General features: G+C 50.9%; 1 protein-coding gene across 1 annotated transcript in view; it reads right to left on the reverse strand.

The window, feature by feature from the left end:
• The window catches only part of GNAS (GNAS complex locus), a gene marked incomplete at its 5' end in the record, with an annotated part of 49,652 nt that overhangs the window by 12,316 nt on the left and 15,490 nt on the right, over positions 1-21,846 (reverse strand). The window contains one exon of the mRNA XM_080716479.1: positions 485-557. Within this exon, the coding sequence (XP_080572605.1) occupies positions 485-557 (73 nt within the window). The remainder of the gene's footprint in view (positions 1-484; positions 558-21,846) is intronic.

A 21,846-nucleotide genomic window follows, 5' to 3' on the forward strand; every position in this document is an offset into this window, starting at 1 on the left:
AGGTTATTATGGAAATGTTCCCCTATAAGTTGAAAACACCCTCCCTGGCTCCTTAGGCTGGAGTCTGCGGGGGGTGGGGGGGGCTCTGCAGTGGTCAGCACTGGGCTGCAGGGGGATGGGGGGGTGGCGCAGGCCCGGTCGGCCATGTTGGAGCACCGAGCAGAGCCGTTTCCCCAGGACCTCAGCCTCAGAGACCCTGCCCCCGGGCCAGGGCCCAGAACTCTTTTCCTGCCTGGGATAGGGAGATGCTTTGTGCTAACCCTGGGTGCTTTATGATTATTGTTTTTATTATTTGCTGCACCAAGATTAAAAGGGAGGGGGGCCCCAAAGTGTGCTTCCTAGAACTTTCTAATATGTAAATTAGAAAAAAATGGAGTGCAAATTAGCTGCCCAGGTCCCAAACCTATCTACACCTTCACCTGCAGGTTAGTATACCATTTTTCACACGGGCTCAGTGTGCGCCTTACACAGATTTGACACTTACTCGCCATTAAACCCATTTACATGTAGGATCCGCATTTGCTTGACAATGGTGCTTTTACCAGACTCTCCAGCGCCTGAAAACGAAAGTAAGTCTCAGGTTAAGAAAGAGGCATCTCACACTGGGCAGGGGGGGGCGGGGGCTGCAGCTGGGCCGCATTTGCTTTTCCATAGAAGCAGCAGCAGCAGCAACAACAACAACAAACACACACAGAATAACACACAGGCAATGTGCCTTGACATTTTGACGCAGAGAAAATGAAATAAATAACCAATCCAGTGTCTTCCTGCAGTATTTCACCATAAGAGTAACAAACAAGAATTAAACGTTTTGCTGTTTTCAGGCCCCCCCCCCTTTTGGTTGTTGTTTTAAAAATTGGGGGGTGTAGAAGGCAAAGGCAATGACGTCATTTTGTCATTTGAGGAGGGGGGGGAAGAAAACTGAAGTTAAAAGTATGTAAATGAATCCTAAATTGTGAGAATTGACTGGGAAATTGTCTATAAATGTAGATTAGACACATAATTCATTGTTTGTCAGATGTTTCATGGTTAAAATACCCAGGATTTGCAAACAATGCCCAGACCTTGCAATTTTCCATATCACGTCCTGACGCTGTAACCCCCAACACCCCCCCCCCTCATCTCTGCACAAAGCAGCTGCCTCCTGGGCAGCCCCCCCACACTACTGGCTACTTAAAATTCACCCTTAAAACCACAATATTAACATTTTATTCACTTATTTGCCCCCCAACTATCTTTCTAAAGATAAATTCTCTGAATACAACAACTCTGTGGCAGAGGGAAGTGAAAGACCGTTAATTGTCATCTCAAAGAAAAAAAAAATACCACAAAACGCATTTAAATATCAAATCCAGCACCTGAGACCTTGTCAGAATTAGGTAATCTGCAACAATAAGTAACAATCTTTAATCATAAGAAAAAATATTCCTGGAAGCCACTAAATTGCAAAGATCCTACGCCCTTCCCAACTAAAAAAAGTAGGAAAAGAATGTAGGCCTCCATTTTAAGTCACCTTTCACTTGTTAATAAAAGTTTAAAAAAAAAAAAACATTTCCATCCAGCTAGAAGGAGGAATGCTATTATCTTGCCCCCCCCCCCTGGCAAATGTGCACACTCCAACTACCCCCATGTGAACATTCTTCTGCCCCCCCCCCACAAATCTGTGTGGTCTCACCCCCCCTCTTTTTAACTTTTAATTGTATTAATTGCTTTGTTTTAATGCCCAGACAACAAAGCATTCCTCCTTCTCACAATTCTGTAATCAATTATCTGTAAAAGTTAAGATCAGTTCCCACAGAAACATTGATTTCAAAGCAAACATTACCTTAATGAGCAAAACTCTCATAAATTAAAATAGAAAAGCCACTATCAATAAATTCCACGAAAAGAATATCTAATATTAATTAGATATTTCCAGCACTCTGATTTCACAAGTGTGAAAATGTGCGTCACCTGCCTCTTACAGGCACAAACAAATCTGAGCCTCAGTTTCCACACTTGTGAAACTGGAGAATTGCACTGAAAATTATTGCAGGATTTTTTTTTTAATCTGTAACTTACTAATTTTCATGTCATTAAATTAAAATACTGTAAGAAGAGTATTTGGGGCGTTTTCTTATTTCCTGGGGGGGGGGGAGAGGCATGGTTTGGTGTGAATTACCATTAAAAAATGTAAAATTGTAGCCTGGGCTACAGATTTATGTACCAGAGGCTATGATTAATGGGACAAAATGTAGCCATAAAGACTGGGATACCTTTCAAGAGCCCTCCCTGGGAGGGGCAAGGTGTGTTCAGAGTAACAGTCTCAAATTAAGTAGAGACTTTGTAATTAATGCACAAAAGGTGTTAGAGATTGAGGTGCCAGAGTGGCACTTGACACAAATTAGTATTCAGAAAGCCAAACAGCCTTCATAGGCAAGATTCTAGACTTTTCCAGGCCTGTACTTTGAAATCACATCATATGCATATTAATATCTCACAGCATAATTCCACTCTTGGAAGTTTTACACAAGACCTCCACATAGGTACCAGTTGATGACTGAAACTGCAAATCATCGCCACTGAAGACACTTATCATCGCTTAATTAATAATTTTCTGCTTTTTAAAAGCAGGACCCAAGAGAACAAAGGCATGACCCGTCCAAAGAGAGCAAAGCAAACACCACCACGAGGAACAAAACCAGCCTTTTTACATTTTATTCTTCATCACCAAGCTGATTTTGTTGAAATGTGCCCATAAACTAGGTCTTAACCTAGCAAATTCAAATTTATTCAGATGGCCAAATTACCAGGGAAGTGGAAAACTTCCATTCTAATTAATGCGTGTGTAATTGTTTTGGTCATTTCAACAAAATTTTAATGTTTCTTTTGTTTTATTTTTCTCCAACGCAGCACCTTAGAGAAGTAAAAAAGGAGAAAAGACCCTCTCCTCGTAATTAACGACCTCCCCCCTTCCCCCTCCCTCCTTTTTTTGGGCCAAAGAGGAAAACCACAATCAAAAAAAGAGAGAGAGAGAGAGAGAGAGAGAGAGAGAGAGAGAGAAGAAAAACCAACCAACCAAATGTCACTTGACAAACAACTAATTAATGTCTTTTCACCTCCCCCCACCTGGGAAAAGTGGCCTTAGAGCGCCGAGACCCCTCCCACCCCCTGGTAAAGGACAAAAATTTAAAAAACGCCATTTCCAGACCAAGAAGCCATTTACAGACAAATGTCATTTTCCAGTTTTATCTGATTTGTGAATGTCTTTTCATTTTTTTCTTTTTTAACAAAACACTCAACGTGGCCAACTCCCGGGGCAAGTGTGTGCGTGTGTTTTAATGGTTTATTGCACGGCTGGGGGGGCGCTATGGGAGGAGGAGGAGGAGGAGGAGGAGGAGGAGTGGGGGGGCGGCTGCTACCATTAAAGCTCTTCTTTGCTTTTCAAAAAGCCTGCAAGTCCGGAAGGAGGAAAAAAGGTCACACTGTAAAATGACGTGTCGTTTGGCTTCCCCGGGCACTTTCGCGTACTCTCCGTTTGGGGGGGGTCCGGCGGCTCGGAGGCGATCGCCCGCGCCCCCGCCCCCCCCGCCGGCCGGCCCGCGCCCCCCGGGCCTCCCGAGCCCCCCCGGCGTGGCGCGGGCCCGCGGCGGGCCGGGGCGCGGGGCCGGGCCCCGGCGCCCTTACCCAGCAGCAGCAGGCGGTGCGTGGCGCGGTAGACCTGCTTGTCCTTCTGCAGCTGCTTCTCGATCTTCTTGTTGGCCTCGCGCTGCGCCTTCTCCTCGTTGCGCTGGTCCTCGGTCTTGCTGTTGCCGAGGCAGCCCATGGCGGCGGCGGGGCGCGGCCGGGCCGGGGCGGCGGGCGGCCTGGCGGGGGCCGGGGCGGCGCGGCGCGGGCGGCGGGCGCGGGGGGCTCCCCGGCGCTGCAGCCGGGGCCGGGCGGGCGGAGGGCGGCCGCGGAGCCGAGGCGCGCGGGGGCCGGAGCTGCGGGAGCTGCTGCCGCCGCCGCCGCCGCCGCCGCTCTTATGGCCTCGGCCCGGGGCCCGCCGCCGCCCCGACCCAAAAGCGGCGGGCGGGGGGAGGCGGGGGGAGGCGGAGGCGACGGCGGCGCGGGGGGAGGGCGGCGCGGGCGCGGCGGCGGCGGCGGCGGCGGCGGGCGGGGGCGCGGGCGGCGGCGGGCGGCGGGCGGGGGCGCGGGCCCCCTCCCCAGCGGCGCGGGCCGGGGGGTCGCCCCGCCCCGGCCGGGCCGGACCCCGGGGCCGCGCCCCCGCCCCCCGGCCGCGGGCCGCGGAGGGCCGGGCGGCGGGGAGGGAGGGGGCGGCCCCGCGCCAAGGACGACCCCTCGCGCCACGCCGGCGCTCCACCCCCCGGGCCGCGGCCCGCCGCCCCCCGCCGCCGCCGCCGAGGGGCCGGGGTGGGCGGAAGGGGCGGAGGCAGCGCCGGCCCGAGCCCGGACTGGGGAGAATTTCGAGAAGAGAAGGCCAGCCTCCGAGCCGGGGCGCCGGGAGCGTGCGGAGGAGCGGGGCGCCCGGCCGCCGAGAAGGAAAGATGTGTCCACAAGCACGCACACGGGCCGATGATAACAATAATGGTAGTAATAGGAATAATAATAAAAACAATAACAACAAAAGTAGCCATGGTGATGAGCAGGAGCAGGGGGATGATGGGGACACACGTCCACACGGCGCCGCGATGGGGGCGTCTGCTGCGGGCGATGGAGGGGACGCGGCCGGGGGGCGGCCTAGATGAGCCGCTCGCCGCGCCCCCGGCGCCGGCCCCCCGGGCCCGAGCCGCAGGGCCCCCGCGCCCCCGGGCGGCCCGGGCCTCTGCGCCTGGCGCGGCCGCTCAGGAAGGAGAAGAAGGCGCAGCCCAGGAAGGCCCTGAAGCAGCAGGTGGCCCCGCACACGAAGCCGCAGCCGCGGCCCTCCTCCGGGCGGCCCTGCAGCAGGAAGCCGAGCACCCAGGCCGGGCTGCGCACCGAGAACACCAGGAACACCACGAGCGGCGGCGGCGAGCCCGGCGCGCCCGCCTTGGCCGGCCCGGGCCGCCACACCAGGCCGCCGACGCGCGGCGCCGCGTAGTAGGCGTCGTCCTCGTCCTCGTCCCCGGCGGCCGGCTCGGGGTCCCAGGGCGCCCAGGGCGCCCAGGCGCGGCCCGGCGCGGCGGCCTCGGCCTCGGGCGCGCGGGGGGCTCCGGCGGCGGCGGCGGCGGCGAGGGCGATGCCCTCGGGCCCCAGCGCCTCTGCCCGGGACTTGGGCATCTGCTTGACCTTCCTGAGCACCTTCTCCAGCTTCCGCTTCTCCTTCTCCCGCTGCTGCTCGCCCTTGAGCCGCTGCTCCAGCAGCTTCTTCTCCAGCTTCTGGCGCTCCTTGGCGCTCAGCGGCTTCTCGGGCTTCTCGCCGCCCTTCGGGGGCTTCTCGGGCTTCTCGGCGCCCCTCGGGGGCTGCTTCTCGGCGTCCCGGCTCCGCGGCGGGGCGACCGGCTCGCCCAGCGCCGCCGCCGCCGCCGCCGCCTCTGCGGCCACTTCGGCCGCGGCCGCCCGGGTCTTGCGCTCGCTGTCCCGCGTCGCCCGCGTCGCCCGCGCCTTGAGCTTCAGGGCCATCTTCAGCATGGTGCTCCGGCCGCGTCGGGGGGCCCGGCTGGCGCCGGACTCCGGGCTGCCCAGCGCCGGCGCGCCCTGCGGCCGGGGGCGCGGTCCGCGGCGACCCCGGGCCGTCCACGGAGAAGGTCCGCGCGGGCGCCGGTGGGGTGCACGGGGCGGGCGGGTGGCCCGAGCGTGAGCGCCAAGACGGATGAGCAAACGAAAAAAAGTGGCGAAAACGAACCAAAAACACACCCGACAACACGGAGAAACCAAAAGGCACCGAGAAATGTCAAACAACTCAAAAAGAGAGGGGCGCGGAGGCGCGAGGGCACCTGCGCTGTTACCCGCTGCTGCTCCGCGCGGGGCTCTGGGGCGCCGATGGAGAGGAGAGGAGAGAGAGGAGACAGGAGTTGGGGTGCCCGCCCGCTCGCCGGCCGGCCGGCCGGCGGCCGCGGGCGCGGGGCGAGGGGCGCCCCGTCCCGGCCCCCCGACTTACATGTGAGTGAGGGCACTCACACGCAAGCAGTGCCGCTGCCCGCCTGCCCGCGCCGGCCGGGCACCGCCGCTCAGCCGCCCCGCCGCCGGCCAGCCACCTGCCGCAGCCGCTCGCGGTGCCCACGATGCGACTGAGCGTCCCCGCCGCCGCGGCCGGCGCTTTCTAGCCGGGCTGATGACGCCCCAGCCTCTTCAGAGGACCGACCCATAGCAGTCACCCCTATAAAGCGAAGGGGTACCGCGAAAAATCGGCCCGCCGGAGACGCGGCCCCGGGGCGCGTGGCGCGGCCCGGGGGCGCGGGCGGGCGCGGGGAGCCCGCGGGGGTGGTCGGGGGGCGCGGGGGGCGCGGCGCCGGGGGGCGCGGGCTCGCCCAAGCCGGTGGGCGCCCGACCCCGCCTCCCAGACCTGCCTCCCAATTTTCGGTGAGTGGTGTAGCCCTGGGCGGCGTGGAAAGTGTGCGACGGCGGCGGCGGCGCTTACCCTGCTGCGCGCCCAGCTCGGCGCACGCGGGCCGGCACCCACCCCGCCCTCCCGGCGGCGCGCCCCCGAGGTCGGGGCCGGCGAGCCCCGCGGCGGCGACGCGGGTCCAAGTGTGCGACGCCGACGCGCAAAAGTGTTAGGCGAGCGCAAAGCTATGGGTCCCCGAAGAAGGCGACGGCGGCGGCGAGTCCAGAGGCGCTGGCTGGGGCGCGCTGGCCGGGCACCCGACGTCCCGGTGGTGGAGGAGAAGCGCTGGCCCTGCTGGGGCTCCGGACGGGGGTCTCTGCGACACAAGGGAAACAGAGTTCATTGACCGTAAACTTTTTGGAAAGTGTCCCGCCCCACCTCTGAACCCCCGCGCCAGGGTAGGGAGAGCACTGGGTTGAGAAGTGGGGGGCAGTTCAGTGTAAGTTTGTAGCTGGGGCTGCTTGCTGCCACGCCGAGTGTCTGCTCGGATGTAACTCATCCGTTCAGTAACTTTGGTAGAATTCATCCTTTCGATAAGTTGGGTATAATTCATTCATTCATTCAATAATAACTCTGGGCCATGCCCACCCTGTGCCCAGGTGAGCTGGGGCAGCCAGCTGGTCAGGCGAAGACATGGCGCTTATCCCGGATGGGCCGCAGGCCCGGGATCTGCAGAGTAATCACTTTGCAACTCTTAGAACTTCTCTTCCAACTTTTAAAACTTTTCCTGAACTTCTGAACAGAGTTCACAAAACTTGGGATGTGTCTTGGGGGAGAGAAAAAGAAAGAAGAAGAAAGAGAAAGAAAGAAAGAATGAAAGAGAAAGAAAAAAGAGAAAAGAAAAGGAAAGGAAAAAGAAAGAAAAACTACTTATAAACAAAACACACGGGGCAGTCCCCAAGGGCACGGGGTGACCGGATGGATGCTTCCAGGGTTCTTGGATAAACTGTCGCACACACATTTAAAGTTCGCTTCGAAACTAGAAAGACACTGTGAATCACTCCGTAGGACTCTGGGGGTCCCCTTTTGTCCCCAGTTTGCTCAACTCAAAGTAAGGAAAAAAAAAAGTGCGTGTGGGGGGGGGCAAAATGAAGATACCACGCATTATTTTTCTTGGCCTTTCCCGCACACCTCTACTCCCATTCTACAGGCCTCTTTTTTATGGGTCTAAAAGTACAACAGAGAGCCATTCAAAGTCACCAAAGAACTCTTGGAATTGAGAACAGGAAGCCAGACTCTGCTGTCAGACCCTCTGGCTGCCTGGCCCGCCCTTCCTTAGCCGTACTGCAGATCCCTGACTTTCTCAAACTGTGGGAAAGTTCCTCTCTCTCTCGCTCTGTGAAACGCGGGCCATGTCTTTGTCATACTCTGATTGCTCAAAAATAGACCTTCTTTTGAGAAAAGCTCAAGGGTTTATGCTTTTCATGTAAACAGAAGCCAATAAAAATATTTAATGGGAGCCCCGATGTGCTCCGGTAAAGACGAGGCAAGTAGGGCCTCCGGTCCGTGATCCCGAAGCTGTTTAGAGAGAGCGTGACTCACTAACTCAACTTTTCCAACTCGATTAGCACCTACTTAAAAACAGGACCTAGGCTTTCCATCTCTGTATATTAAATAGAAACTTCTTGGTGGAATTGGATTCTTTGATTGTCACTTAAAAATTGATCAAGGCTTAGAAGAGGAGCTGGCCAGAAACTCTGTTCCGCCCCACTTATTCTAAAGCATCTCCCTTCCTGCTTGGAATGGCAGAGCAGAAATACATTATATTTAAAAGGTACAAGGTAAATAGTAACCAATACCACCGAGATACTTTTCCCAGCAGCTACACAGTTGTACCCTGAATAGAACCAAGAGTTTCCTTATTTGGAAGTCTCAAGAGTTGGGTAAGTCACTGCCTTCTCCTTTTGGATAAATACCACACCTGAACTGTAAAAGGAACGAAACTGTCCGGTGGCGCACACCAACACGTGTTCTAGGCAAGGTACGATCGAGACCGTTGTCCTAGCAATGTGTAACACAAGGTCAGGGCTTACACTTTCCACTCCTAAACTAGTAGGCCATCCTTGGGGGGTAGGGCTTAGGGTGGGGAAGACTTTTTTAAAGTGTAGGTTTCACTTATATTTTATTATGGCTAACCATGGAGGGACCAATAAAGCGTTTACTTTGTAAATAAGTGCGGCAGGTGGAATCAGGGTTTACAGGTAAGCAACGGACACTCAGAGCTCCGAAACAGACTGGTTTGCGGTCTGTTGGGGTTTTCTGTTTCCAATGCACACAGAGTGAAAGAAAAGAAAAGATTTGACTTAATTGGCATGGGAAGCTGATAGCAACTGCAGTTTAGGGCCTAGCGTTTGACCTCCCCAGGCCCTAAGGGTTAGACTTTTGTTTTCAAAAAGGCTTTCCGATTTGGAGGTTAACCTGTGTGACCGTGTGCTCTGAATTAGTCATTTATTTCAACAGGTCATTGCCATTTTAAGTACCTACTTTATGCCCGGAGAGCAATTCATTAGCATGATTCTCGGGACCTCCGGACTAGAGAGTTAGTTCTCAGATGGAAGGGGCCCCTTGTTTGGCCCACGGGGAGAATGGAAGTCATGAACACTTCAGGCTCCAGAAGGAGACAAAGGGGTCAGAATATCTTCAGTACAAAGCTCCTAGGGAATGCACAGGTCCTTCCGCAGCTCACATAACCCTTCATGCCAGAGCTAGCGAGTTGAGATAACAACACATTCCTAACCGAAAACATCAGGTCACCAACGATGTGACTTAAACAGATGGTGTCGCACCCATCACAGACAGATGGCCCAGCACGCTACTTTTTGCTACAAGGTCCAGGTTTGGGTTGTGTGGTCTTCTGGGCCTCATATATTTTTATGAGTGTTGCTTGCGTCTGTTGGCTCTTTCTTAAGTGTCTTCCTTTCTGAGAAAGAATGACTTATCTGCTTTTAGAAGCCATAAAATAGCTACAGCTCAGCATCTCAAAAAATATATATATCATTATATCTAATGATGTAATTCAATTTCAGGACAAGAATATTGTTCTTCTCTTTCATTAGTTGGGGTCATCATCAACTCTTCTCTAAGAGCCCAGGAAAAATATAACTGTGCTATTTTTTTTAATAGCTTAGGAAACAATAAATAGGGTTTCCACTGAAACAGAAACTTTAAGGTTTTAATAATAGTATTTAGTGCCTCCATAGTGCTGTTTTCAAAGTACATTCTGCACTTTAATTAGCTAGAATGACTGAAACTGTTGCTGCGAATAAATGTTATTTGAAGCCTATGCTCTTGCATGCTATGAAAGCAGGTATTGTTAAGAGGTGTTTTCTAGTCCCAGCTAATCCCTGTAAGAAGCTTCTCTTAAGACCATAAAGTTCTTAAAAATTGAATGTAGTGACCATCCAGGGCATTTTTGGTTTTTCTTGTCATATTCACTAGTCATTTCAACCACAAAAGTAATCTTCAAACTTGCATTCAAAACAAAACACAATGTTAAACATCATTTCAGAAGACCTGATGTCCACAACTGGAGAATTAACTACACGGCCAATATGAAATTGCCCTATTTGATACCCAGGAACTAATTTTAAAATAATGTGCCTGTAATTTAGCACAGGCTCTCACTCTAAGTCACACCGAAGATGAGCATGCTTTGGCCAATGGGCTTGGGCCCAACTTCTTGAGCTTGTTGCCTTGAGATGCTGTCCACACATCTATTAAAACCACAGCAAATTACCGGAGGGCAATCGGGGCTTTCCACAGCCTTCTATGACTATTCTTGACTATGATGGGCAGGTTCTAATTATGAGAGAGACTCCAGGGAAGTCAAATTCCCTGTGAGCCCCAAAGTAGGTGGGGATTGACTTTTAATAAAACCACTAACTATCTACAGAGTGAGGTTGCTAGCCGAAGGAGACCATGCATTTTGCCAATCTTCCTTTTAAAACTTAAGCCTAAACAGGATGATACACCTAAGTCTTGGTTGAAGATTCTACATGGACAAACAATTGGGGTAGCAAGAAAGAAAACAGACCCAGGAGCAGAGGCAGAAGAGTGGACCTCTCTCTGAACCACAGTAGCAGCAACACCAACAACCAACCCTAAAAGTCAAGTCCAGGAGGAAGACTGACTGACTCCAGCCCATTCTCTTGGAAGTTCACCTATTTCCAACTACAGGCCAGCAGACCCCCTTCTTGGAGATCTTAACTGGGTAAAAGCATATTATTAAATAGTTCTACCACTCGACAGCAGGAAAGTTAATTTTCCCGAAACCAGAATACCCTTCGCTTCCCTTGGGGGGAAAATTTTTCATGAGGACTAAGGTAATGGGAAAACCTGTTGCTCAGAACTTTTAACCTAGCCTTGAAGGTGGAAACACTTCCGGGTTGCAGAATAATGCAGAGACTAGTTAAAAATAGGCAGGAGGAGCCAGCTAGCTTTTGTTCTGATTTAAAATGTCATTTTGATCCAGTATCTTCCTTCCAATAAATAACAACAGAAAAACAAAAGCAGGAAAGAAGGAGGAGGAGGAGACGATGAAGATGGCCACCATTTGTTGCAACTAGAGATGTGACAGATGTCGTTGGGAATGCCAACATTCTAATACAATTTCCTTGGATAAAAGAAGCTTTTTCATTAAAGATTTTGGTGTTCTTCCTGCCCCCCCCCCATCTTATCTGATTCCTCAAAGTCAACTCCATAAAATTAAAGTGTAGGAAGTCAAACACCTTGGGTTGGGTTTTAAAACCCAACTAGGTAATAAATTTTAGAGCGAGGTCACTTTGGAGATCTGGACCACGGTCTCCCAGTTGTTTCACATCTTCGGAGTTTATTTGACCGACTGACTAAGTCTAGGTGATCATTTTCAAATTGCCTTGAGAGAGCGGCCAGCCTTGCCTCGGGACAGCTGAGGCTCTGAGGCCCCGGGGCTCATCTGCCTGCCCTTGAGCACCATTCCTTCACTTGGTTGCTGTTGCTAAACCCAGCATTGAGCAATTACCATGACGTCCTTAGTCTCCAGCTTGATACTCCTCTAGACATGGAAGGTACCTTTTCTGGGTTTGGAGCTTACCCAATCACATGTACATTGAAATTAAAAAGTGTGGAATTCGACTTTAGCCCCACCTGTTTTCCTGTTTATTTTTGAGTGGGAACTCTAACCATGGGGGCATAAATTACAGAGTTCCCCAGGGAGGAGGGCAGGTCCGCAAGGCTTCCATGAGCTCGCACCCTTCCCATCTAACAAAATTTGGCGTCTCCGTCCGTGGTGGTTCCCGCAGGGTTTGGAAGCCTGTACAGTGCTCTCCCCGGGCCATGAGCAGCGCCCAGATGGGACTGTGGCTTTCTGAGGTCTCTGCAGGCCTCAGAAAGTTAAGAGAACAACACGACCAAAGCATCCAGTCTGGGGACCAGATGGAAAGGAGATGTTTCTGCGAGCTGTGGATCCCACTGCTATCCTCACCCGCGTCCTGGGGTCTGCTAGCCGCGCCCACCTTCTCAAGCATTCCTGTCTCTCTGTCGCCTTGGCCTCTACTACCTTCTCCGATTCCGGCTCCTTTGGTGCTAATTACCTCCAGAAACACTGAAAGAATGTCACTGACTTTACACAGAACACAGAAAGGAGACTGGCTTTAAAAACTAAATATAGCCCATTTCTTTCAGAAGGCAGACAACTCGGCTGCCACCCCGTTTGTGCTCCATGGTTTAACTGCAGATGGCTAATTCATGTATTAAGATCCAGGTGAGAGGGGCCCCTGCTACCGATAGGACATATATTGCTTTGGGGAGCCGTTTACATAACATGGGATGGGCTGAAGAACAAGGGACTTTTTTATTTTTTCTCTCCCAGCACTTTATTGTAGAGTTAAGATGTGCTGTAGATGACAGCCTCATTAAAACAACCGTGGAAAGAGGAGAGAAATGGAAGCCACCGGCCGCACAGAAAGCCGTACCTGTATGGGCAGGTGAAGATAGATATGAAATGCAAAGCAGACCCAGCTCCTCTTTCTGGAAGGCTACAACCATAGAAGAAAGAGAAGACCTTGTTTCTCTAGCCCCTTGCTCTCCACTGTGCAACCAGCTCTTTTCAAAAAACTCACCACATCGCAAGATAAATAAATAATCCAATAAAAATAAATTAGTAATACTGGAAGGGAATTCTCTGTGCAAATCGTGGAGCCCTCCCCCGAAGTTCCCGAAAGGTTGATAGGTGAACATCTGCAGCTAGGAATGATTTACTAACTTATTTTTTAAAGGAACATTAAATTCTGACTAGCTCATACTGAAATAATGCTACAGCTGTGATCCATGGGACTGAATTGTGGGACACTGGATTAAGTGACAGGTGTCCTTGTGGTCTGCCCAGCTTGGCTGAGATTGTGATGCCCAACTCAAAAGTTTTCCCCAATTATATGGTGGTGACTCTAGACCCAGCCGGGAAAGAGCCTTTTGGCCACAGGCGCAGAAGACCAAGTGTGATCAGCCTTCAACCGAAATGTCAGCCTTGGGGAAGATGGAGCTCGGGCTCCCTGGTCAAAGCCCAGGGAACCGAATGGATCTGCAAGGTAGGGGAACGAGAGCTGGCTGAGATGGGACCCTTCTCAGTTCTAAAGCAAACAGGCCTGCCTTGGAGGATCTCAGTGATTTAGGATTCTAGGAAAGTGTCAATGAAATTATTAGTAGAGGTAGAAACTCAGAGTCTAATCTGTAAAAGGGTAACTATACCTATATTTATTCTGGGGTCACCGTGATATAACATCAAGAAATAAAGGCTCTGGGAAACTAGCCCTCACCTATGGAAGATCTGAACTCCTTGGGGTGAGGGCGCTGGCGGATGACCCTTCAGAGAACCCAGCAATGGGTGGAGAGCAAGCAGGTGTCCAGACCAGACCTCGGAGCTCTTGTGTGAGGCCAGAAAGCAACCCCAAAATGTCGAGGACTAGACTGAGCTCACTACCTTGGTCAGGGCAGGGAAGAGAAAAGGCCTGGCTGGCTTGTGTCAAGTCAAGATGGATCCTAAACAAAGCTCTCTTTGGTCTCTTCTACCAACAGCAAAGGCCTCGGATCTTAACGATCTGACAAGATGGCGCCAGAGATTGGCTTCTATGAAGGAAACTGACAGAAACCTTAGTTGGGACCAAGAGACATCGAATCTGCAAGTTAAATGGATTCTCCATCTACACCTAGCTACTAAATGCATCCCAAAGTCTAAAAGAACCCGAATGCACCCAAGTTGGTGTTACTCAACCCAGGCCACTGGGAGGCACTCCAGAACAGGGTGATTCAAAGACATTCTCAGCCTGAAAGTGAGTTTCTTGTAGAACTTTTTAATTAAACCTGTCACTATTTTAAAGGCCTCTATTTCAATGAGATACCATGAAAGAATATAAAAAACCAGACTCTTGACTAGTGTGACCCTTACATAGACCTAATGTTTTAATCTTAAGTATAAAATGTGCTAAATAAATATGCTTTCTTCAACTTGGCAAAATTATATATGTACTGGATTTATGGCGGGGGGTAAGAAGAGATTGAGAGGGGAACTTTGTTTTTTTTAAAAAAAAAAAGGAAAGGCAAAAGAGACAACGGTTAAAGAAAAGTACTCTACAACAAATGTTTACCCTCTAAAATGGATGCCAAAGAATGAAGTTTCAGGAGAAAAAAAAAAAAGATAAAAAATTTCAAAATGTGGAAGGCAAATTTGCAAATGAAAGAAGGCCACGAGTAGCCCCAAACTCCAGAGACCCAACCGACCAAACAAAACCACTGTCATTTACAAGAGTTGAACCCTTGCTTATAACCCTCCTCCCGATACCTGATAATTCTGTGAAATCAGCCAGCTGTCACTCTTTCTCTTTCAGAAATGTGACAATGATTTGTCCAGCAAAGACCCATTATTAGAATTCTGAGGTCTGCTTCATGGGCTACAATAAACCTAAGTCACTAATACCCGACCTTCTTCTCTCCCCCTCTCCTCCTGCCCCCTCCCCCAGGAATCCTCTGCCCGTGGTGGACTGCTGAAAACACACTTTCAAGGTTCTGTGACTCTAACATAAAAACAAGGATCAAGGCTGGGCCTTGGAGGTCTGACCACATCTGGGCTCCGTCCCCCTGAGGGAGGGCAGCCCAATCGATCAGGAGCTGCATGTGGGGTAATATCGATATTTTCCTTTGGGCCAAGCTGTCTGCAAACAGAAATGAATCGCAGGAGACTGACATGCAGAGGGAAATGTGCCAAGGAGCCCTCGGTCCCCATCTCCCCACCTGCGCGGCTTTTTATCGCACCGAGAGATCGGAAAAAGTGGCGGCCAAGAGGGTCTAAATTGGCCATGCAGATGGGAACAGAGAAAGAGGAAAAAAATTGATTCTCTAGCCTCAGCCTTGGTGGCTTTGAGAAAAGGATAGGGGGAGGTCAGCTTTTCTCAAGAAACCATGGACATTGTTTTTTTCTTTTCTTATAAAAGCAACATTTATTTATTATTATTACTATTATTATTATTATTATTATTATTATTATTAATTTTGCCAGCAGCATCAAGCTGGTTATAACCTAAGACAAAACACGGGTGGGTAGCTCCAGCTTCCTCTAAGTTCTAAGATGGCTGCAGGCACTAAAAAACCTTGACTCTGCTACTGATGTTGAGAGGCTTGCTATAAAGATTTCTGCCCCCATCTTGTTTCTGCCTGCCCGGAAGGACCGGTCTGCTTCTCCAACCCCACCTCCCCTCTGCAGTAGACTTCAGATGCCACCGCAGAGAAAGCAGAGACCCCACAACTTGTTCCCATGTGAGCTCCCTCTCACACGCAGAAGTACGGGCTGGCTGGGAAGTCTGCTCTGTTTCCTGAAAATAAGTTTACCGACAGCGTTAGGGCTGTGCTGGGGTGAAATCGGGGCAGGTGTTTGGATGAGCCGATCGACTCAAATATTTGGGCAGGCTGGCGGTTTTGTAGACAAAACAGCCGTTTGCTTTTTTATGATTAAACTCTCAACCAAACCGACTAGATGCTTGGGCGTCAAGAAGACAAAAACTCTAGCCAGAAAGGTCACCGGCGTAAGATATGCGTGGTCAGCGACAAGCCGTCGGGGCAGTCGGAGGCACTATGTGTTTCTAGCTGTGAAAATATGAGATTTGAGGTTGTGCTGCTAAATGACTCAAAATGCATCCGTGCAAAAGAATGGATCTTCTTAAGGTGATAGCTTCCCTCTCTGTCTGGCTTTGCAGCTGCCAGGAAGCAGTGAGGACCCCCCCCCCCCGCCCCGCTCTGTGCTTTGCAAAATGCACATGGTTTAAATGAAGAAGCTAGCTCATCTCCACCAGTATTAATCCTGACATGAAAAATGAGACCCCGTTCTTCAGGCATGATTATAATCGCCACCACCTCACGCTAACAGATCACCTCGCTGTGTTTCTCTAAGCCCCAAATGCGTTCCTTCTTCAAAGTGCCTACTTATTTTTAAGAGGGGGCAGGATCCTTAAAATACTTTAGCCATTTGGGCATTGAAAATACATAGTCTCCTAACGTGGGCTTCCTCTGACCCCAAGCTGGGTACACCTCAGTATCTGATTTGTCTGTATTTTTTTTTAATCTCCCCCTCCAAATTACAATTATTCTGTGATAAAATGTCTAAGCATCCAGAAGGTCATAGACCAGAATGCTGTCCTTGTATCTTTCCCCTTCCAAAATAAAATGCTAGCCCCTAACATGGCTTCCCACGTAGAAGGGGGGGGGGCTTCTATGATCTTGTTCAAGGGTCCCCCCTCCGCCCCCCAAATCGGTCCATTGAAATCTGCTTGATCACTCTCCCTCCACCTCTGCGGCAGGCAGAATCGCGGAGCGTGGGGACAGGGGACAAATTTGCGTCTGTGCTTGGCTCGGATGGAGACACCGCAGTGGCACTGGGTGAAGGAGCTAGCTCTGTTTCTCTGCAGTGCGCCTGCCCATTTCGAGACCACCTCTTCCTCGCTCCCCCCCCCCAAGAAAATTCTGCAGCTGTCTCCCTAAGTGTAGACAATGAAGCGATTTTGCTCATAAAATGTCCATAATTCACCTGCCGCCCAGACTCAAGTCCCTGCTGCCTCATTGCTGGCTGCCCGTTAATAATAATCAATATCAGAAGTGTTCACAGCAGCACAGGGTGCCTCTGTGTGTGTGTGTGCGCGTGTGTGCATGTTCGTGTGTGAACCCGTGTTCAGTGCAAGGCTGGCTGCGACATGGCTTTTAACACAGACTCTGTATGTAGTACAGCCACACAAAGCCTCAAGCCGGCTCTTCTGCATCAGAAACTCTCAAAAAAACAGCCTGCACTTCTGCACTTGGTGCTGCGGGGCACGCGCGGCCCTGCGACCCCGCGTGGGGGAGAAGAGGCCCCACCAAGGCACCTTCTGCATCGATTTTTTTCTCTCTCTTTGTTCCCTTCAGCCCCGGGGACCCCACAGCTAACCTGGCCACATTACTGTGCAATTTTTTCTTTAAATATATCCTCATTCCCAGAAGCCAAGTCTCTTTCCATGTCTGAGAGAGCCTAGGATTTGTTTTTATCTCTTTCTGGGCCTCCTTTGGGGATTGGGGCCATGCCGTGAGGGGCTACACTTGGGGCAGGGGCAGGATCACAGAGGTGGGCAGGGCAACAGGGGCCTCCCAACATCTAGTTTTCCAACTTTTTCTCTAACCCCAAAACACGGCCCCAGCTGGGGGACCATCAGTCCTCCAGGCCGCTGGCTCTTCCCTCTCTCTCCCTCTCCCCGTTGTCAAGGTCCTTGAATGTCCACCGGCCCCCTGCATCTGACTTAGTGCCTGACACTGAAGAAAAACAGGCTTCCAGATGCATCTGTCGCTGTGCAGCGACAGCAGCTCTGCCCCCTGCCCCCTCCCCGCAGCCGATATCCCCTTTCCCCACTACCACAAGAATCCTCAGTCAAAAACAAAAACAAACACATGAAAAAACCGTCTTGTTCTTTTCATCATAATTAAGGAGCTGTCAGGGAAAGGGCACGGCTGATTTTTGCTGCGGCTGAAGTGCAGAGCCTCCTCTGCAGCCCTCGTCCCTTCTCACCTTTGCTAAAGCGGTCCTTTTTTTTTTTTTCTGCCCCCGAAATCAGGCCCTTTGGTGATAGAAATTTTAGCTCAAGGCAGAGGGTTCTAAGCAGAATCCTAACCTTGGGAGAGTAGGGGAAGAAATCGATGTTTCAAGCCAGCCTGCGTCTGCAGCAAGGTGCCGGTGAGGCTGTTTCCCTCGGCAGCTACTCTGGGATTTAGATCCACGCCGGGGGGCTTCTAATTGCAAGTCATTGTCAGGGCGCACAATTTAGCAGAACTTGAAGACCGCTCCTCCCCCTGATCTAGCTGAGGGACTGCAGTGAAAAGGCGAGTCGGAGAAGATAAAATCCGAAGGCTGTTCGTGCTCTGAGGGGAAGTGCGTTCGGTGTCATGGCTGGCCTGCGTGCTCGTGTGTTTGAACCAAAGCTATAACTTACACACAGAATTAATCAACCTCCTCCTAGCTGAGTGTCACCGAGCCACACAAGGGCTCCTTTCTCCGTGCTGTGGATACTGCAGCATCCGGGGGCCTTTCAGGAGTCTTAGCTCCTTTTGTGAGCACGTTATTCTAATCCTGTTAGCCATCACAGAACTCACTGAAGGTGACATCTAAAATCAAGGCCGAGCTTCGCCGGTGCCCTGTGACATCGACGCACAAACATATTCTGGGAGGAAGTCATAGCATCCAGCCTAGCCTTCAGCCACTTACATTGTAAGGAAACTCGGGTGTCAGGAGCTTTCAAAATTAGCTTAATTCCCTCTTCCTAAAGATCAGGTATCTTGGAAGGACCCCGTCTAAGCTACACTGGGGGGTGGGGGTTCTACAAGGGCGTGGTAATACCTAGCAAGTCAGAATGGTAACTCAGGCCTCCTCCAGTTGAATCATTAGTTGTTAATATACTGCGAGGAGCCAGGCCCAGGTGTGAAGACCCAGTATCTCTCAGCACCAGTCTCTCCTCCAGCCACAGCCACAAGGCACTTGGGGGCTGTCTTATGTAACTGCCTCGAGGCTTCTGAGCTGCTAGTTTGGGGGCCTGGCCTCCTCTGCCTGTGCGCCTTCTTCCCCAATCCCCTCCCCCCAAGATATTTCTTTTTTAAAGAAAGGAAAGAGTACTTAAGGCTCCTCTCTTCCCTGACTGTGTGCATCAATGCTGCGAACCCCAGAAACGTGAAGCTTGTCACCAGCGACCCAAGTCAGGCTCCGAGAGCTACCGCCGCGGTCCGGCCCTGACTCTCCCACCTGCGTGGGGACATCAGCTACCAGATAAGACACCCAAGGACCCTGTGGATCTGGCGAGCTGGGACACTCACTGCCCGGAGCCAGCTGGGCAGACAAAGCCCTGGGCAGGGAGGGGAGAAGGGGCCCTGAGCCCCCTCCCCACCACCCCAATGCCTCCTGTTAAGACTCTACTCCTGAGGACCCTCGGTATTGAAAAAGTGTCTCTCTTGCCTTTGGCTCCTCTCTCAATGCCCGCCCGGAACACAAAATCCAGGCATTCTCCGGTCGGTTCGGCTCTCTTTGAGGGGTGGTGCTTTTTAAGGAAAAGGCAAAATCTTATAATGCCATAAATCTGAATTTTACTCATTATGGAACAAAACCCATCCAGGAGTTCCTTTAGGTCAGTCACCCATACATAACAACTTCCCTTGTCTTAATATGAAAAAATAAAAACCCCTCTCTGTATATATGAGTGTGTATCTAAAGGACACATATATCATCTACGATGTGTATGTCATAAATCATCTACTAAGCGTTGGCAGAGACCTAGAGCTAAGATAGAATATTCTAAGGGGAGGGCACAGATAAATGAAAAAGGATCGGTGAAAGGAAAGCTGGAAATTACAATCCTGAGCATTAAAAACATTTATTTTTGAAGATGGGCAATTGATGACAGTATTTTAATATAAAATATCTCTAACTCCTTTCAGGATCAGAAAAAAGGAGCCCCAGAGCCCAGGATCTAAGATGGAGGGCTGGTGCCAAGATGGAGGGCAGACCGGGATCTAAGATGGAGGACTAGAGGCAAGATGGAGGGCAGACCGGGATCTAAGATGGAGGACTAGAGCCAAGATGGAGGGCTGGCACCAAGCTGAGAGTTCTCTTGTATATCCAGGCCTCTGACCACAAACCCCAGATACCTCTCCATCCCACCAGCAAAACACTAGTCCTGGACATAGACAGAAGATTCTAAGGTTTAGTGGAAGAATTTGGGCCTACTCCCTAAGGAATTTTTAGCCCTGGAAAACCCTAAAGGACACAGTTTTGCTCCAGGCAGAGCAGAAAGAGAAGGGAGCTAGCTAGAAGCAATGGTTGTGCCTTTTGGGTGCCTGCATGTTGTTTGTTTTGACCCAAGTAAGCGAATCCTTCTGGGTTTTCTACAGTTTAATTACCACACTCACAAGAATCTCCTCTAAGATCTGGTTTGGGTTGCCCCGCTGGGTTGGGGAGGGTTGCTGCAATCTTGTTTCTGACCATCTCTCACCTCTTCTTAGTTCAAGTGTCTACTCTCCCCTCAACATGATCTCTTGGTAGAGGTTGGTCAACTTCCGTAGTTTGTTTGGACTGTAAGACCATCACGGGGAGCGACAATGTCTTATACCTTTGTCTTCCCCGCAGGGAAGGGCACATATTAGCCATTCAACGTGTGTATATTGAATGAATGAATTAATAAATTAAAAGGCCCCAGTCAAGGCAGACTCACCGGCCCGGCGAGACTTCATCGTCCTGGGAGGTGTGGCAGACACTGGAGCAGCTACTGCGTGCAGAGAGAAGCTACTAGGGAGGTAAAGAGGAAGAAAGCTATTTTTGACTTAGGAGTTAACTCAAAATTAGGAATCACTTATCAGTGTAGGAAAATGGGTGCATGTGCACCCCAACTCTGTGGACGCTCATGCTTTGGCCAAGTTGGACATAACCTACGTGTGAGATAAACCCTGGATCTGCCAACGGTCAAGCCTTGGAAAGATTAATCTGTCACAACGGTTTTCATTGTGGAACCAGGATGGGCTTAGTCTCTCTCTTCCTAAATCAGGCATGTTGTTCTCTGCGAAATTTCCATTAAACACTTCCCAACAATCTTTCTTTCTTCCTTCCTGAAGAACCGCCATGACCCCCCAACTCCCCAGCCATTCCAAAATGTCACAGAGGGCCCATTGTGTGAACATATTTGCGGCAAGTTCCTTTTCTTGGCTGTTAGAACAGCAATTGTTTCTTGCTCCCTACACTGGCTCCTCATCGGCCATCTTGCTAAGACTCAAAGCCGTACAAATGCTGCTCCAATCAATTAGCAACACATCTCTAACTCTTGGCCCTAGGGAAGAGAGTGAACTTTTCCTTGGGGGTGGGGGGTCCTTGAGAACGGGCTGAGCAGGGTCCGCCTGGGGAGCCCCTTCTGCTCTGTGGTTGGGCGTCAAACAAAAAGCCCAAACTTAGGAGAATGGATCCTACCACAGCCAATCAGGACAGAATTTTTATTTTTGTTTGTGTTTTTATTCAAGCTAAGGAATAAAACACAGGACCCAGAGAGGCAGAGGAGGGGCCATTTCTCCCTCTATGGCCAGGAACCTGAGGGTCTGCTCTTTGAGACTCCTGCCTGGCTGCGAGGCCACTCAGCTCCCCCTGGACCCCGCACCAAGCCACCAACCTTGTCCCAGTCTCCTGACAAGTCCCCTCTTCCTCCCGAGCTTCCTCCTTACAGAAGAGAACTGTCTTCCCTCTCTAAAGAACATACCCAGGAGAATAACACCTATTTTTCCAAAGGGGCAGGGGGTCAGAAGGAAGAAAGGAAGGAAGGAAGGGGGAAATCACCAACAGAAAGAAAATATCTGTACAAGGTCTGGTGGGAGCTGCATTCCAAGAGACAGCAATCTGTGAAAGTCTAAGGATTTCCTCGACTTCTAAGATGTATATTTAATGTCTGGAGTCTCGACTCTTAACCTTAGGGGCTGGCTTTCTTTTGTTCTAAGTGATTATTTCATCAAAGGACTCAAGAAGATGAGACTCTTTTTTTCAAAGGACAAAAAGGCCCACTGTATGTCAGATTTCTTAAAATCAAACCACTGACAGGGACAAGGTATGTGAAAACACTTGGGAAATCAGATTGTGTGAGAAGGGGAGGGTGCATTCTTCATTTCAAAATAAGTCAAAGAGTAGGCCGACATTTTAGGATCTGGAAGAGGGGGTCAAAGCTCAGAGGACAGTGATAGACCTGCCCTGCTCCCTGGGTGGCTCTTGGATGGGGTGGGAGCTTTGGACAATGAGATGGGGAGGGGTGAAGTCAGCTACCCTCTGGGACTCCTCTCCC

Source organism: Muscardinus avellanarius (assembly GCF_963383645.1).
Source record: "Muscardinus avellanarius genome assembly, chromosome: 19".
Taxonomy (NCBI): domain Eukaryota; kingdom Metazoa; phylum Chordata; class Mammalia; order Rodentia; family Gliridae; genus Muscardinus; species Muscardinus avellanarius.